The sequence below is a fragment of the Vidua chalybeata genome, chromosome 6 (assembly GCF_026979565.1).
Source record: "Vidua chalybeata isolate OUT-0048 chromosome 6, bVidCha1 merged haplotype, whole genome shotgun sequence".
Classification (NCBI taxonomy): Eukaryota; Metazoa; Chordata; class Aves; order Passeriformes; family Viduidae; genus Vidua; species Vidua chalybeata.
Window position 1 is genome coordinate 22,821,720 of NC_071535.1, and position 13,058 is coordinate 22,834,777.

At 48.0% G+C, this 13,058-nt stretch overlaps 3 protein-coding genes across 13 annotated transcripts in view; 1 reads left to right on the forward strand and 2 right to left on the reverse strand.

The window, feature by feature from the left end:
* Window positions 1–1,480, reverse strand: part of TTLL5 (tubulin tyrosine ligase like 5) — a 130,850-nt gene extending 129,370 nt beyond the window's left edge. For 4 of the 7 annotated variants that reach the window (XR_008431700.1, XM_053946967.1, XM_053946965.1 and 1 more), the window contains exons 1-2: window positions 1,377–1,479; window positions 745–874 (exon numbers count right to left, since the gene is read on the reverse strand). Coding sequence is in view for 5 of the 7 variants with exons in the window: in XM_053946967.1 (XP_053802942.1) it covers window positions 745–824 (80 nt within the window). In the remaining 2 variants the exon portion in view is untranslated. Of the gene's footprint in view, window positions 1–744; window positions 875–1,376 lie in introns of those variants that run through there. The other 3 variants (XM_053946971.1, XM_053946970.1, XM_053946968.1) reach the window with 2 other exon arrangements.
* A 198-nt stretch (window positions 1,481–1,678) lies between these two features.
* Window positions 1,679–4,188, forward strand: ERG28 (ergosterol biosynthesis 28 homolog). The gene is made up of 4 exons (XM_053945933.1): window positions 1,679–1,897; window positions 2,068–2,158; window positions 3,383–3,501; window positions 3,662–4,188. Exons 1-4 carry the CDS (start codon window positions 1,765–1,767, stop codon window positions 3,739–3,741), a joined length of 423 nt encoding a protein of 140 aa, XP_053801908.1. The 5' UTR covers window positions 1,679–1,764; the 3' UTR covers window positions 3,742–4,188.
* Window positions 4,189–4,699: 511 nt separating this feature from the next.
* FLVCR2 (FLVCR heme transporter 2) overlaps window positions 4,700–13,058 on the reverse strand; it is a 34,798-nt gene continuing 26,439 nt past the window's right edge. Inside the window, exons 9-12 of one of the 5 annotated variants that reach the window (XR_008431521.1) lie at window positions 12,208–12,263; window positions 10,506–10,605; window positions 7,288–7,384; window positions 4,700–6,252 (exon numbers count right to left, since the gene is read on the reverse strand). Coding sequence is in view for 2 of the 5 variants with exons in the window: in XM_053945930.1 (XP_053801905.1) it covers window positions 10,516–10,605; window positions 12,208–12,263 (146 nt within the window). In the remaining 3 variants the exon portion in view is untranslated. Of the gene's footprint in view, window positions 6,253–7,287; window positions 7,385–10,505; window positions 10,606–10,760; window positions 10,888–12,207; window positions 12,264–13,058 lie in introns of those variants that run through there. The other 4 variants (XR_008431523.1, XM_053945930.1, XR_008431522.1 and 1 more) reach the window with 4 other exon arrangements.

Consider the following 13,058-nt stretch of genomic DNA (forward strand, 5'->3'; position numbering starts at 1 on the left):
CCCAAGCCAACCACTTGCTATGAAGCAACATTCCTCTAAATGTCTTAAGTCACTGTAGTTTGCAGCTGAGCACTCAGTCACAATGTGCATCCAAAAAAACCCTAACAGGACACAGTGAAGTAGGTCCAGGTGAAACAAAAGTGATTCTGCTGTGGGAAAGAATAAGCAATTCCTTCACAAGCAAAGCTAAAAGAAGTTACTAAACAAAGATGGAATAAGTATTATGATTTGTTACTAGTAAGAAATATGAAGTCTAGTAGTTGAGCTATCAAAAGACTTTTATAAATCAAAAGTTTTATAAAAAGGGCATAAAACATCATATATCAATCTACTGTACAGCAGATTTCTAATCTCTGCAGCAGTAAAAACTAAAAAAAAAAAAAAAACCAAGCAAAAAACACACAAACCTCTGCCCCCAGAAAACCACACATGCCAAAAAAAAAAAAAAAAAAAAAAAGGGACATATATCATCAAAACACTCCCATTTTAGGAACATGACAGAAAGAAATCCATGAAAATATGGACTTCAGAACAGCCAAGAAAAGCTGCACATCCACCCCTGATGAATGTGGTGATCTTTCAGGCTGCAGATGTAGATAGCCTGCTCATAGGCTTAAAGCTCAAACAAATCATCTTCCACTTCATAGGCAGAAGGGTAAGGAATGCATCTGTCTGTTCAATCTACTACAAATCCACCAGAAAGCACAAGGACATAGACACAGTTCAGAGGTATTTTCTACTTACTCCAATTTGTCTACATTATCTTCTTCCTCCTCTGAGGATGAGCCAGTTTCCTCCAGATCTTTAGCCATCCCAACTGGCATTTCCTTTGGGAGTTTTCATACAGCCCAGTCCTAGTTGCAAGAGCAGTTACCTGCAATAAGGATTAAAAGCAGGAATGAATAGCTGAGCAGGACAGCAAGAGGTAACTACCACTTCCTGCCGGTACATATTTCTTACAATACTATCAACAAGTCTGTTAAACATCTGTGATCTGTTAAACATCACCTCCGAGCCACGAGAGTGCAGAAATCAGCATCACCTTCCAGCAGATTATTCCGCACCTGCCCGTGGGAACCACTCGGGCACTTACCGGTAACGCGCGTCCCTGCCCCGCCCTGCCTCGCCTCGGGCCGCACACCCACGCCAGGCCGGCCCAGCCCCAACGGGAACCTCCCGCCAAGACCGCCCCGCCGCCCGGGGACAGCCGGACACCGTAACGCCTTCACCGGCGCAGGAGCGGCCCTCCGGCCCAGAGGAGCGGCTACGGCCCGGCCTATCCCGCGTCAGGCCAAGCACGGCGACCTCCGGCGGCCCCAGAAGAAGCAAGAGCGGCGGGGAGCACCTAAGGCAGCGGGCCCCCGTGCTAGCCGTACCTGCCCCGCACGGCTAGGCCGCGCCAGGCCGGGCGCACAAGGCAGCCCCGGCCCCTCCCGCCGCTTCCCCGTTACTACAACAACCGACGGGCGGCGGCCCCGCCCCGGCGCGCAGCCGCCCCGCCGCCTCACTGCGCAGGCGCACTCGACTCCGCCCCCGCCGGCGCTCTCACCGGCTCCCGCGAGGTGGGCGGGGACGAGGCGGGCACGCCTCCCGCGCGGCGAAGGATCCGATTGGCGGGAGGCAGTTTACGTAGCGTGGCGCGCGCATGGAGCGGCGCGCAGCGGCCAATCGGAGCGCTGGGCGGTGGCGTGGGCGGGAGCGCCGCCGGCAGCGGGCAGGGACTCGGCCTGGGCCCGGCGGGCGCGGTTCGAGCCGGCCGGGAGGATGAGCCGGTTCCTGAACGTGCTGCGTAGCTGGCTGGTGATGGTGTCGGTCATCGCCGCCGGGAATACCCTGCAGAGCTTCCGCGATCACGGCTTCCTCTCAGAGAAGCTGTACACCGCCAGCCCCGGCCTCGGTAAGGGCCGCGCCGGCCGCCCTGGCGCCTGGAGGTCGCTTTCCAGCCAAGGGCCTTGGACTGTCCTCGGGCTCCCACCTCTGGGGCCCGGCGTGCGCCTCCATGGCGAGACTAGGGGTGGCAGGCAGGGCCGTGCGTGGTCTCCATGTGCTCCCTCCTTCTTTACGCAGTGAATGGGCTCCAGGCTCGGACCTTCGGCGTCTGGACCCTGTTGTCATCAGTGATCCGCTGCCTCTGCGCAATCGACATCCGCAACAGGACGTATGTAAAGCAGCACCCGAGAAATCCATTGGTTTGCTTGCTAGACACAGCCTGAGCTTAGGGGGCGGCACAGAGGAGGTGGGAAATCAAAAGCTGTTCCTGAACTTTCTGTAGTGTCGACAGCATTCCCTTGAAGAAGCTCAAATCGCAGTGTGGGATTTGTGTGGTAGCTGCTGCCCGCTTCTTCCTCTGTGGGGACAGCCTGTTCTTAGCTCAGTCAGAAACTGGTACATCTGAGAACCTCTTACTGTCACCAATTTCTGAGCTCCAGCTTGGAAAGCATTTTCTGGATGCCTGTGTTGCTCTGTTAATTAGGCAGTTGCTAATGCTGCGGTGTGACTGATGCTCAATACTTCTTTTACTATGACAGCTCAGCTAAAGACTAGGACAGTTTTAGGTGCCCCATTGCAGTGGTTTTAACTGGTTGCTTTCTTCCCTACACTCTTACCTGGGGCCGACAGCAAGGCCTGGGGAGCAGCCTGATGCTGAGTGGGAGACACACCATTTCTCCATGTGCTAACAGAAGTGTTTCTGAGAGGGGTTTCCAAGCAAGCTGACTTGAGGTCTGTGCTAGACAAAGCCTTTATTGGAGGTTGCTAAAATGCTTTTGTCAGTACTTCCCTCAGCCCCGCAGCAGAAGTCGCTGTTCACCTGGCAGTATGTGCTTGGATTGCCTAGGCTTATCTGAGGTAGGGAGGTGCAGGGACTAAACAATATGTTTTTAGGGGGTGGTGGAAATGCCAGGTATCAAGAATCAGTTGTTTCTTTGAGGAATTTTATCTTGCATCTCTTGATCCTGCTCCCTTTTCAACAGCTGTGGCCCATAGAGGGTAGCAGAGCACAGGTGGGAAGACATTGGGTGATGCAGCCTGAAGTCAGACAAGTCCTGTCACCCCAATTCTTTGCTCATCCAGTTCTCACCTTCTTTTTGTGTGTGCACGTACTTCTCATTTCACTGGTGCCCTACTCATGCTCTCCCCTCTTCACCTTCCTTCAGGCCAGATAACGCCCGTGACTTTCAATGCACCATTGAACATGCTGCCCCATTTGCCTCTCAGCTGTTGCCCAGGGAGATTTTGCACCTCACGAGGCAAGGGACAAAGTCCCCTCTGTGCTGCCAGTGAGAGCAGATGGGGCAGCATGCAGGTTTGCTTTTTTTTCTACTCAGCCATATTCATGCCCACAGTATGATATGATAACCTTCTTTTTTCTGCTTTTCAACAGCCTCTATCACATCACACTCTTTACCTTCTTTTTGGCCCTTGCTCACTTCCTCTCTGAGGTCTTCATATACCACACTGCAGCCTTGACAATTGGAGTTATGGCACCCCTCATGGTAGCAAGTAAGTAGAGCTCTGCATCCTCCCCCTGCATACTCTCCTTGGAGCTGTGATAGCCCAGAAAAACTCCTCATGCAGCTGTGAGCTATGGGGATGGTGGGAGGGGATGCCTCATCTCTTGTCCAGCGTTTTCTACACAACTCATCCTGTATCTCCATCACAGGTTTCTCTATTATGGGGATGTTGATTGGACTGCAGTACCTGGAGGTAGAAGCGCTATCACAAAACAAGAAGAAAAACTGAAGTTGAGGGCTTTTTGTGGGTCAGTGTCATGTTCTACCTTCACTTCCAGACTTCCATGAAAGTTCAGCTGAACTTCTCCAGGACACCATTCCCGCTGGTGGGTCAGTGTCGGACTCTGTCAATCACTGCCATTACCAAGTTGTTTTTGTCTTGTCCAGGCAACATTTCAACTGACTGATGTCAAAGACCAAGTCCCAATGGAGTTTGTGTCAAAGCTTATGGGTGGCAGTTGGTGACTGACTCCCTGGGTAGCAGGCAAAGTCTCTGGCATGCCCAGAGCTCTAAGGACTTCTCTCCCAGTGTACTTGTGGGGACAAGGTGCAGAACTATCCAGGATGTGCTGAACACTTTGGACCAGAGAGAATGGGTGCTACCCCTGGCATTAGTGTGTAACTTGCATGTGTATGTTCCCCAGGGGCCATTTCTAATAAATCACAAAAAACTGCAGTGGGCTATGTTTGTCTTTCTGCTACACAGCAGTGGGTAGAAGATCGGAGCCAACAGCACCTTCCACTGTATGTTGCAGAATACATCATCTCTCTTTACAGCAAACCTACCTTTCCCTGACTCCTTGCCATAAAGTTCCAGGTCTGACTGCTCACATAACACACATGAAAAGGGTTGTTGAAGCTCTCTTTCTGCAGCATGCTGGTGACAGCAAACTCGAACTATGAATTTGTGAGCGAGGACTGAGCTTCCTGTGTAGCAAGTTATAACTACAGAAGATGGAGAAAACAGGAACAGGTTCCTTAGACCTAGAGAAAATAATGCCCAGAACAGTGGGCAGCACACAGAATGCAGAAAAAAAACAGCAGGAATGCCTAGCTGGGAAGGCAATTCACATGCAGAAGAAAGAGGAAACAAAGGGAGAGAAAGAACACAGCAGTAGCACTAGGCAGAAAGATGCTTTTTCCATTCTGCGGAACATTTCAGGCTATTAAATGAGCCACATGTAGACTGTTTTCAATCATTTAATATGAATATGTCTGGTTTCATTGTACACTTCAAATGTTTATATTTTACATTAAAATTTCTATTGAAAATCATTCTAAAACCCCATCCTCAATCCCAAACTATCAAAGACAGGACTTCAGTCACAGAATATGCTGAATTTGAAGGAATTTATCAGGATCACAGTCCAATTCCTGGCCCTGCACAGGACCCCTAAGAATCACACCACGTGCCTGAGAGTGTTGTCTAAGCACTTACTGAACTCAGGCTGTATCAAAATGTCATGTATCAAAAAATGTTAAAATTTCATCCAAAAAAATGTTTTGTCAAAAATAGTTTGTCAGAGAGGAATATTTTTAGCCATTTCAGCTCAGTACAGCTTTTGTCCCCTGACTCAAATAATACATAAGTAACAGCATGACTTAAGGTGTTTTAGGACACTTGATGTCTCCAGCAGGGCTGGGATGCTGGAAAGGATGGAGAAGTGATAAAAGGATCTACAGCTGTGTTTAGAAGATAAACAGCATACAGATGGGCAGTGTCTGGAAGACACAAATGCTGGTAAGTAGGCACCTTCTCCTGTTCTCTATTATGAAGTGAGAAGCTTCCACACGAGCAAAGCTGGATTCCCATCATACCGCTCTCTGTGGAAGAGCAACACACCCTTGGCTGGTTTGCTCAATATAACACTTCACAGAAGTTTGTATGCAATGTTGAAACATGCAAAAGGCACTTTATTGTTGAGGAAGACACAGTCCTCAGCTCAGGGAAATAGTGGTTCAACTCACTTTTGTTGCTAATGTAGTGATGAGCTAGATTTAGGCTGCAGAACTAGTCCTTGCCTTGAGCTAGAAGGAGGCATATTGGTATCTCTTTAATAATTATATCTTAATCAGATTCCTAATATGTAGGAACATCCGGGCATTCTGATGTGAATTCTGAGTAGAAGTTTATCCAGATTAAGAGTACTTCATCTGGGAAAGCCAAATAATAAAACAAGAGCTGGCAGCAGCTGGCAACTGCTTTGCACTTGCTGGTAATGTATTGAGACCTCTACTACTACCTGTGCAACACAGAGCATCAGGGGAACCAAGGCAGAGCAATCCCTTTTCCCTAGAGCCAGCTTTTCCAGGGCTGTTTACAGAATTAAGTGTGATCCAGCTTCTGCCTTTCACGTCACAGCCATCATGCTCAGGGTTAGCCTGGTACTGTGGCTTTTCCTCTCAGCATATATGCTTTTTCCAAGCATACATGGTGGGATTGGGGGAACACAGCATTTTCCCAACTTTTTCTCCCAAACACCAAAACAGCATGATGCAAGGATAAAACTGACAAAAGCAAACCCCCTCTTGTTTTGCTCTTTCACACTCTCCACAAGGAACCACAGGGTTCCTGTCCTGAGGCTGCTCCCCTCCCATGGCATGCATGTGACAGGAGGATGGTGCAGGTAGAAAAGATAGGAATGAGGGGGGCTGTATCTCCCAGTTTTGCCACCCCTTCATTTCACAGCCGTGACTCCTCAAGGACTACGGGATTAGTGTAGGCTTCTGGCAACACTTTCTGCAAATCAGAGAAAAACAATATGGTTAGGATCCTGGCTGGCCAGACCCAGGCTTCAGAGACATCAGCTGGCCAGAGCCTGAGTAGTTCATAGCTCCCTGCTACTACAGAAATCCCCAAAGAAGAATCACCATCCTCAGAGAGTGCTGCTGGTTCCCTCTTCCTTCTCTAGCAACTCTGACTGGCCAAGCAAGGAGCACTGGGGCAGCAAGGCAGTGCAACGTCCCACTGTTTAAGCTACTTGCTATAGTCCTCAGACCTTTACTAATTCACTGTGGGGCTGATACCACTGGAGGTATCAGACCCACAGCCAGCTCACCAACATTTGACTGTGACACAAGGTCAGCCTCAAAGCATGAAGTTGCAGGGCTAGTTCCCTGGGCAATGGAAGGTGCTGGGAACTCCTTCATGCCATGAGGCAGCACGGCATCTGTGCAAACACCAGAGAGAACTTGCTTTCTTTACATCCTCAGGAGGCTCAGCACAGCCACTAGTTCCCCTGTGTTCTTACTCCAGCATGTTTGAGGCCTCTTCAACTCCCAGACACATTGCTTATCTTGCTCATCTTCCAAGTCTTTTCATTCCCACTCCCACTGCCCACTAAAGTGCTGGCACCCTCTGTCCTGCTTCTTCCCTTTCCCCAGCTTGGATTTATGGCTGAGATAATTCCACAGAGCGGTGCCTTCTTTGAAGTTCACTATTCGTATCTTAAAGAGATGTAAGAAATAAGAGGCAAACATACAAAAGTTTTTTTTATCCATAAATCCTATAGAAGAACTAGCCTGATTTCTTGGAACCTTAAGATGGAGGGAGCTTTTCCCAGAGGAAAAGCAAGGAAACTGGAGACTGCTGCCCAATTACCACCCTATGCTCAGCTTCATGGAACAGCCAAACTGTTCTAATTCCAGTTCAGCTTTCCTAGGTGGAGTTTGACAAGCTCAGCTTCTGAGCCTTTCTGGGGTGTGTTAGCATTAAACTTGAGACTTTTTCTTCCCCTTCTGGATAGTATACTTCTCAAGTTCTAATTCTGCTTACAGTGAGACAGTCCAGCTGTCACCAATTCAGAAGACAGGACTCAGACTTGTAAAGGTGAATGTGGAGTCTCCTGCAGCCTGGGCTCTGAGTTTACTCACTGTAAGGCAAAACTGACATCTGAGGCAGAAATCAGAGGTGCACAGGAAAGAGGTTCACATCCCCAGTGCAGTTCAAGAGAAATCCAGGCAGCATGGAAGGAAGAGATATGAAACAGTCTCATTTTGAGTAGGCTCTTACACAATCTGTAGGTGAAAAGGTTTTACAGAAGTCAGCAGCAATATCCCAAAGCAGAGGAATGAGATAAGGAAAGCTTCAAAGACATGTCTGAAAGCAAAAGCCAGGAAGTGCAAAGAGGGAACTTGAACAAGCAGGAAGGGTAGGGGGTGCATGGAGTAGTGCCAGAGATAGGAATAAGGGGAAATCTGCATTTAGACTTCAGAAACTCCACCAGAATACACCACGGAAGCACTCAAGCAACTCAGAACAGGCTCCCCCAACCACCTCTGGGGTCTCAGCACCAGTCATATGCTGTGGAGCTATAGGAGCAGGGATTTAGATCAGACAGTCTGCAGGGCTCCACCACCTTGGGAAAGGAAAGCTGCTCTCACAGCTGTGAGTCACAGTACTGGAAAAGGGCATACAGATGGCCTGCCTATGGCTCTGGGACAGGAGAAGGCTGCTTACCACACAGTAAACAGAGAAATGGAATAGGGAAGTTTGGAAAGCAAAGAATGGTTTTTGTGCCTACTACACAAAATTCCAGCATTTTTTTATTGGCAGTATTTCACTAGAGGCTAAGCATGGTGCAGCTTCCACTAGAATCCAGTAAGCTACTGAGGGTGGACACCTGTCCTAAACAAACTATGGAAGATCAGCAAAGATGCTTTTTCTTAATGTAAAGAAACAATACAAAAAGGTTTGCATGGATGCTGCAAATCAAAAGCAGTACACAGCATATTCATGAGTATAATGTGTGTGGTCAATCAACTGACACTACTATGAAATCTTAAGGAACAACACTGAAATGGCTTCAGATGCATTTACAACAAAGGCAGCACACAGAGCCCCATTATCACGTAAAAGAGGTATTTGATCCACGTGTCCTGAGATACAGAAAGCTAACCCAGCTGGAGCTCTGGGAACTGAGGCAGACAAAAGTGAGGAGGATTGTTGGGACCACATTACAGCTTAATTAATAGAGGACAAGTGTACACAATGTCATTAGGCTAATTTAATCTACTAACTGCAACATTTGTTTAATTATAACCATAGCAGATGAGGGCACCAATAGAAGACAAAACTGCTACACGGCCAATGGTACAGTGCTTCAGTGGAAAAGTGAGATCTGCACAACTCCACAGCTCTGGAAGCTCACAACTGACTCTGAGTCTTCTCCTTGCAACAGCCACAGAATTGTTTAGGCTGGAGAAAACCCTTAAGATCACCGAGTCCAACCATCTGCCCAGCACTGCCAAGCCCACCACTAAACCGTGTCCCTAAAAACCACATCTACATGTCTTATAAATGCCTCCAGGGTTGTTGACTTTAACATTTCCCTAAACAGCCTGTTCCAATGCTTGACAACCTTTTCAGTGAAGAAATTTTCCTAACACCCAATGTAAATCTCCCATGGTGCAACTTGAGGTTGTTTCTTCTTGTCCTGTCACCTGTTACTTGGGAGAGGAGACTGACCCCCAGCTCACTATGACCTCCTTTCAGGTTTTTGTAGAGAGCAAAAAGGTTTCCCCTGAGCCTCCTTTTCTCCAGGCTAAGCAACCCCAGCTCCTTCAGGTGCTCCTCATAGGACTTGTGCTCCAGACTCTTCACCAGTTCTATTGTCCTTCTCTGGATATGCCCCAGCACCTCAATGTCCTTCTTGTAGTGAGGGGCCCAAAAATTGGACACAGGACTTGAGGTGCAGCCTCACCAAGTACAGGTGGACAAACCCTTCCCTAGTTCTGCTGACCACACTATTTCAGACATAAGCCAGGATGCCACTGGCCCTCTTGGCTACCTGGGCACACGCTGGCTCATGTTCAGTGGCTGCTGACCAGCACTCCTAGGTCTTTTTCCAATGGGCAACTTTCCAGCTGCTCTTCTCCAACCCTGTAGCACTGCCTGAGATTGTTGCGACCCAACTGCAGGACTCAGCACTCACCTTGTTGAATCTCATAAAATGATTTCAACCTGTGGATCCAGCCTATCCAGGTCCCTCTGCAGAGCCTTCCAACCTTCCAACAATACTCCTGCCCAACTTGGTGTTTGGTCTGCAAACTGACTAAGATCTCCTCATGCAGGTCATCAACAAAGGCATTAAAAAGGACTGTCCCCAATACTGAGCCTTGGGGCACAGCACTGGTGACCTGATGCCAGCTGGATATAACTCCATTTACCAACACTCTTCCCCTGCATTGGGACTCTTCCTCATACTTCCATCAAAGCATAGGAGCTTCATGGTCCCTGTAGAACATACCCTCATCTTAGCAGGGCTAAGGCTGGTTTTCCCAATCAACTTGCTCTGCCTGTTAGTCCTGTTGGCTGTGGCACTAAATGATACACACAGTCTATCACACCTTGAAAAGCAAAGGGTAGCATGGATAAATTAGTAGACCAGCCTGTCAGTATGAAGCAGAGGACAGTGAGTAGTAAAGCATACAACCCCAAGCAACAGCTGAGAAAATGCAAAGTACTACTGAGATTCACAGGTCAACAAGCACAGAGCTTTACAATTTTCAGGCATTCCTATACCACAAGGCACCAACCCAATGACTCTGTTCTTGCGACATGTTTTTAAATTTCCTTCTTGAAGTTGGCCATGCACCCTGGCTGTGATCAAAACCAATTCTTTAAAGGGTTCCTGGTATCACCTCTAGCCAAGAATCTGGACTGTAAAAATAATGACAGAGAAGTGGCTCCAAATGTCTGCACCTCCTCTCCCTAACAAATGACTGACAGTTCAGTTCTCCATCTGCTCCAGTACCAGGCTTTGCTTTGCTGCACCTAGCTGAATCCCTACATCTCTGTCTGACAAGAGTCTGGGGGGACCTCCACTCTGTTCTTGGAGGCTGTCTTGTCTTTCCTCTCAGCTGAATACCTGAGAAGACCAGAAAGATTCTTGATACTCTACAGCCATTGCAGTCACCCCATAAACGCCATTGGCATCATGCCTGTGCCACCCTGTGAGCATTCAGAGAAGTAGATTAGTGCAATTCTCCTACCTTGGTGTGTTTAAGCTAGTGAGCAGGAGTGACAAGTGATGGGGTTAGATTTACAAGCTACAGTCCCATAATCCATGATCTGATTGCTGCCTTGGAGTCTCTGTAATGACAGTCACAAGTCAGAAAATATGGAGGCAAGTAGGAAAAGAAATTAAAGCGGAGCAAAATAAGAAAGGAAAACAGGCAATGGAAGAAACCAGTAAAATCACCCAAGCATGTGTAAGGCAGCTGTGCCACATAGAAAAGCCCCAGTACCTGACTTTGTCAGAGCTCTCCACAAAGGCAGCACACAATGCCCAAGCCCAGCTGGCTGATCTCCTGGCCGAGGCATCCATCTTAATGCAGAATACCAGATTCAGCCTACCACCAGTCAGTTGAGCACCTGCAGTTGGTTGTTAAGTTTGAGAGTACTCAGGTGAGCTCAGCCACATGGAGGACACATTTGGGGGTGTGGTGGGGTGTGCAACATGACTTCCTCCAAGCATGTCTCCTCAGGGAGAAGGAGCTGCCAGTGAAATTTTTCACTGACTGAGACCTGTTATCTCACACACGTCCCTCTGGTTCTTACTACTGTCAGTTCTGGAAACTTTTAGGATTATAAAAATGCCATTGCACCACCTTTGCTCTGGTCACAATGCTCTTTTCCCATGCAGCAGTAAGCTCTTACAATAGTATTTAGACTGAAAAGGATTTATACTAAAAAGGGTTTAGGCAAAAATGTACAATTCATCTGATGAGAGAAATGTCTGACAAATGGAAAGGATCTACTACTAGAAGGCATCACCTTCACTGCCAAAGGACCTCAGGCCCTTTCCTGGGCCTTCCACATCCATGTTATAAATTCAGCTCACAGTGCCACCTGCATTGGAGAAGGGCAGCACTGTCTTCTGAAGAGAGCTGACTCAAGACAGCACAGAACTGAGATTTTCACACTTTGCTAGTCAGGGTTGCTGATGGTTGCCTGAACGTTGAGTGGATCTCTCTGCTAACATCCTAGAAGAGGAGCCCAGAGTAATATGGAAAATAGCCTCAAACAACCAGTCCCCTCCCATTCCCTGCAGGGAGAGCTTCTGACTTTATCCACTGCAATTAGCTCACCAGAGGCCTTCTCCCATGTGCAAACACCTGCATTTATTGCACAGTATGCCACAGGGATACTGTGATTGCACCCCAAGCTCTGGTGTGCAAGTATGAACGAGCAGCCTTGTCAGCAGCACTATGCAAAGTGTGAGCAGCCAGATTGCTCAAGCCCTCACTTAGGCTTTGTCACCTTATCTACCTCCAGTCACATACATTGAACCCCACTTGGCAGCTGAGGGCAAGGAGTAAGAGAAATAACCTGCCAGCCTAGGGGCCTAGAATAATAGTTACTCAGCTCTAAAAAAGAGAAAAGCACTGAAGGCCTCATTGTCAAGGGAGAGATGCGAGCACAGCACCGCCCTACATCTGGCCCTAGCTGGTACAAAGATGTGTGAAGCCCTGTAGAACCCCAGAGGACTAGAGCCTACAGATTCTGCATGACATTAACACTGAGCAAACAGAGGCCCCAGCAGCTGGCAGAGCTAAGATCACATCAAGTTTAAAAATGCCAACAAGGAGCTTCCCCACAAGCCACCCCCTTTCCTAGAAAAAAAAGAGAGGCTGGGTGTTGTCCTGAGCTAATAGCAGAGGCACAGAAGGGGTTGAAGGGGGGGTTACTCACTGTCTGTTCATTTTCCAAATTGGCCCGTTGTCTTCGGAGATCAGCCTTAATGAATGCTGGAACAGAGGGAGGAAGAGAGATGTGAAAGCAGTCAAGTCACCATGCAGGGCCCAAGTCAATTTCCCCAGGACTCAAATGAGCAGCAGAAGCCCCAGAAGAGACAGAAACACATTACAATAAGCAATAGAAACCACTCTCCTGGATGAGGCTGAGAACACTTCTAAAACAGGCAGGATAGAGATTCTTTATTGCAGCATGTAGAAGGTCCAACTTTGAGAACCCAGCCAGAGCCAGGGAAAAAAGCCTTGGCTCTTCCTTGTAAGCAGACCAGATGCTTAAAGAGGAACAGCATTGCTATGGGATTGCTGTGTGGGCTCTGCCCTTTCCTGCAGGCACTGTGAAGCACGGACAGACGACTCTTCAAATAATTAAGTTGAAAAGAGGGTACATGCAGAATCATTTCCAAAGGCATGTGCAAAAAAAGTCACAAGTTCCTGCTCTCTATTTATCCAAAAAGGTTTTACATATTCAAATGGTTTCCAGGACGGTTTCTACGATGCTTATTACATAAACATTAGCTCTCGCCTAGTATTATAATTAGCTGAATATCCATTATGGCTGCACAATTGTCCTCTTTAATTGGGTCGGCGGGCTTCTGGGGAGGAAGTAGGACGTCTTCCTCATGGTAAACTCTGCATCCGTGTCTAGTTGGTAGGGCTCCTTGACTTGCTGGTCACAGTCCAAACCTCCTCTCATTCTTAGAACCCAGTGGTATTTATGGCTCCTGCACTCTTACAATACTTCATATATCACCTGTCATTCCCAACCTTGTTTCAGTTTTCCCCACCTGG

Bases quoted from the DNA above. Each gene is read 5' to 3' on its own strand.
- ERG28 (XM_053945933.1), top strand. From the start codon at position 1,765: ATGAGCCGGTTCCTGAACGTGCTGCGTAGCTGGCTGGTGATGGTGTCG. The intron at 1,898-2,067 runs GTAAGGGCCGCG...TTCTTTACGCAG, and splicing joins CACCGCCAGCCCCGGCCTCG to TGAATGGGCTCCAGGCTCGG. The intron at 3,502-3,661 runs GTAAGTAGAGCT...TCTCCATCACAG, and splicing joins GGCACCCCTCATGGTAGCAA to GTTTCTCTATTATGGGGATG.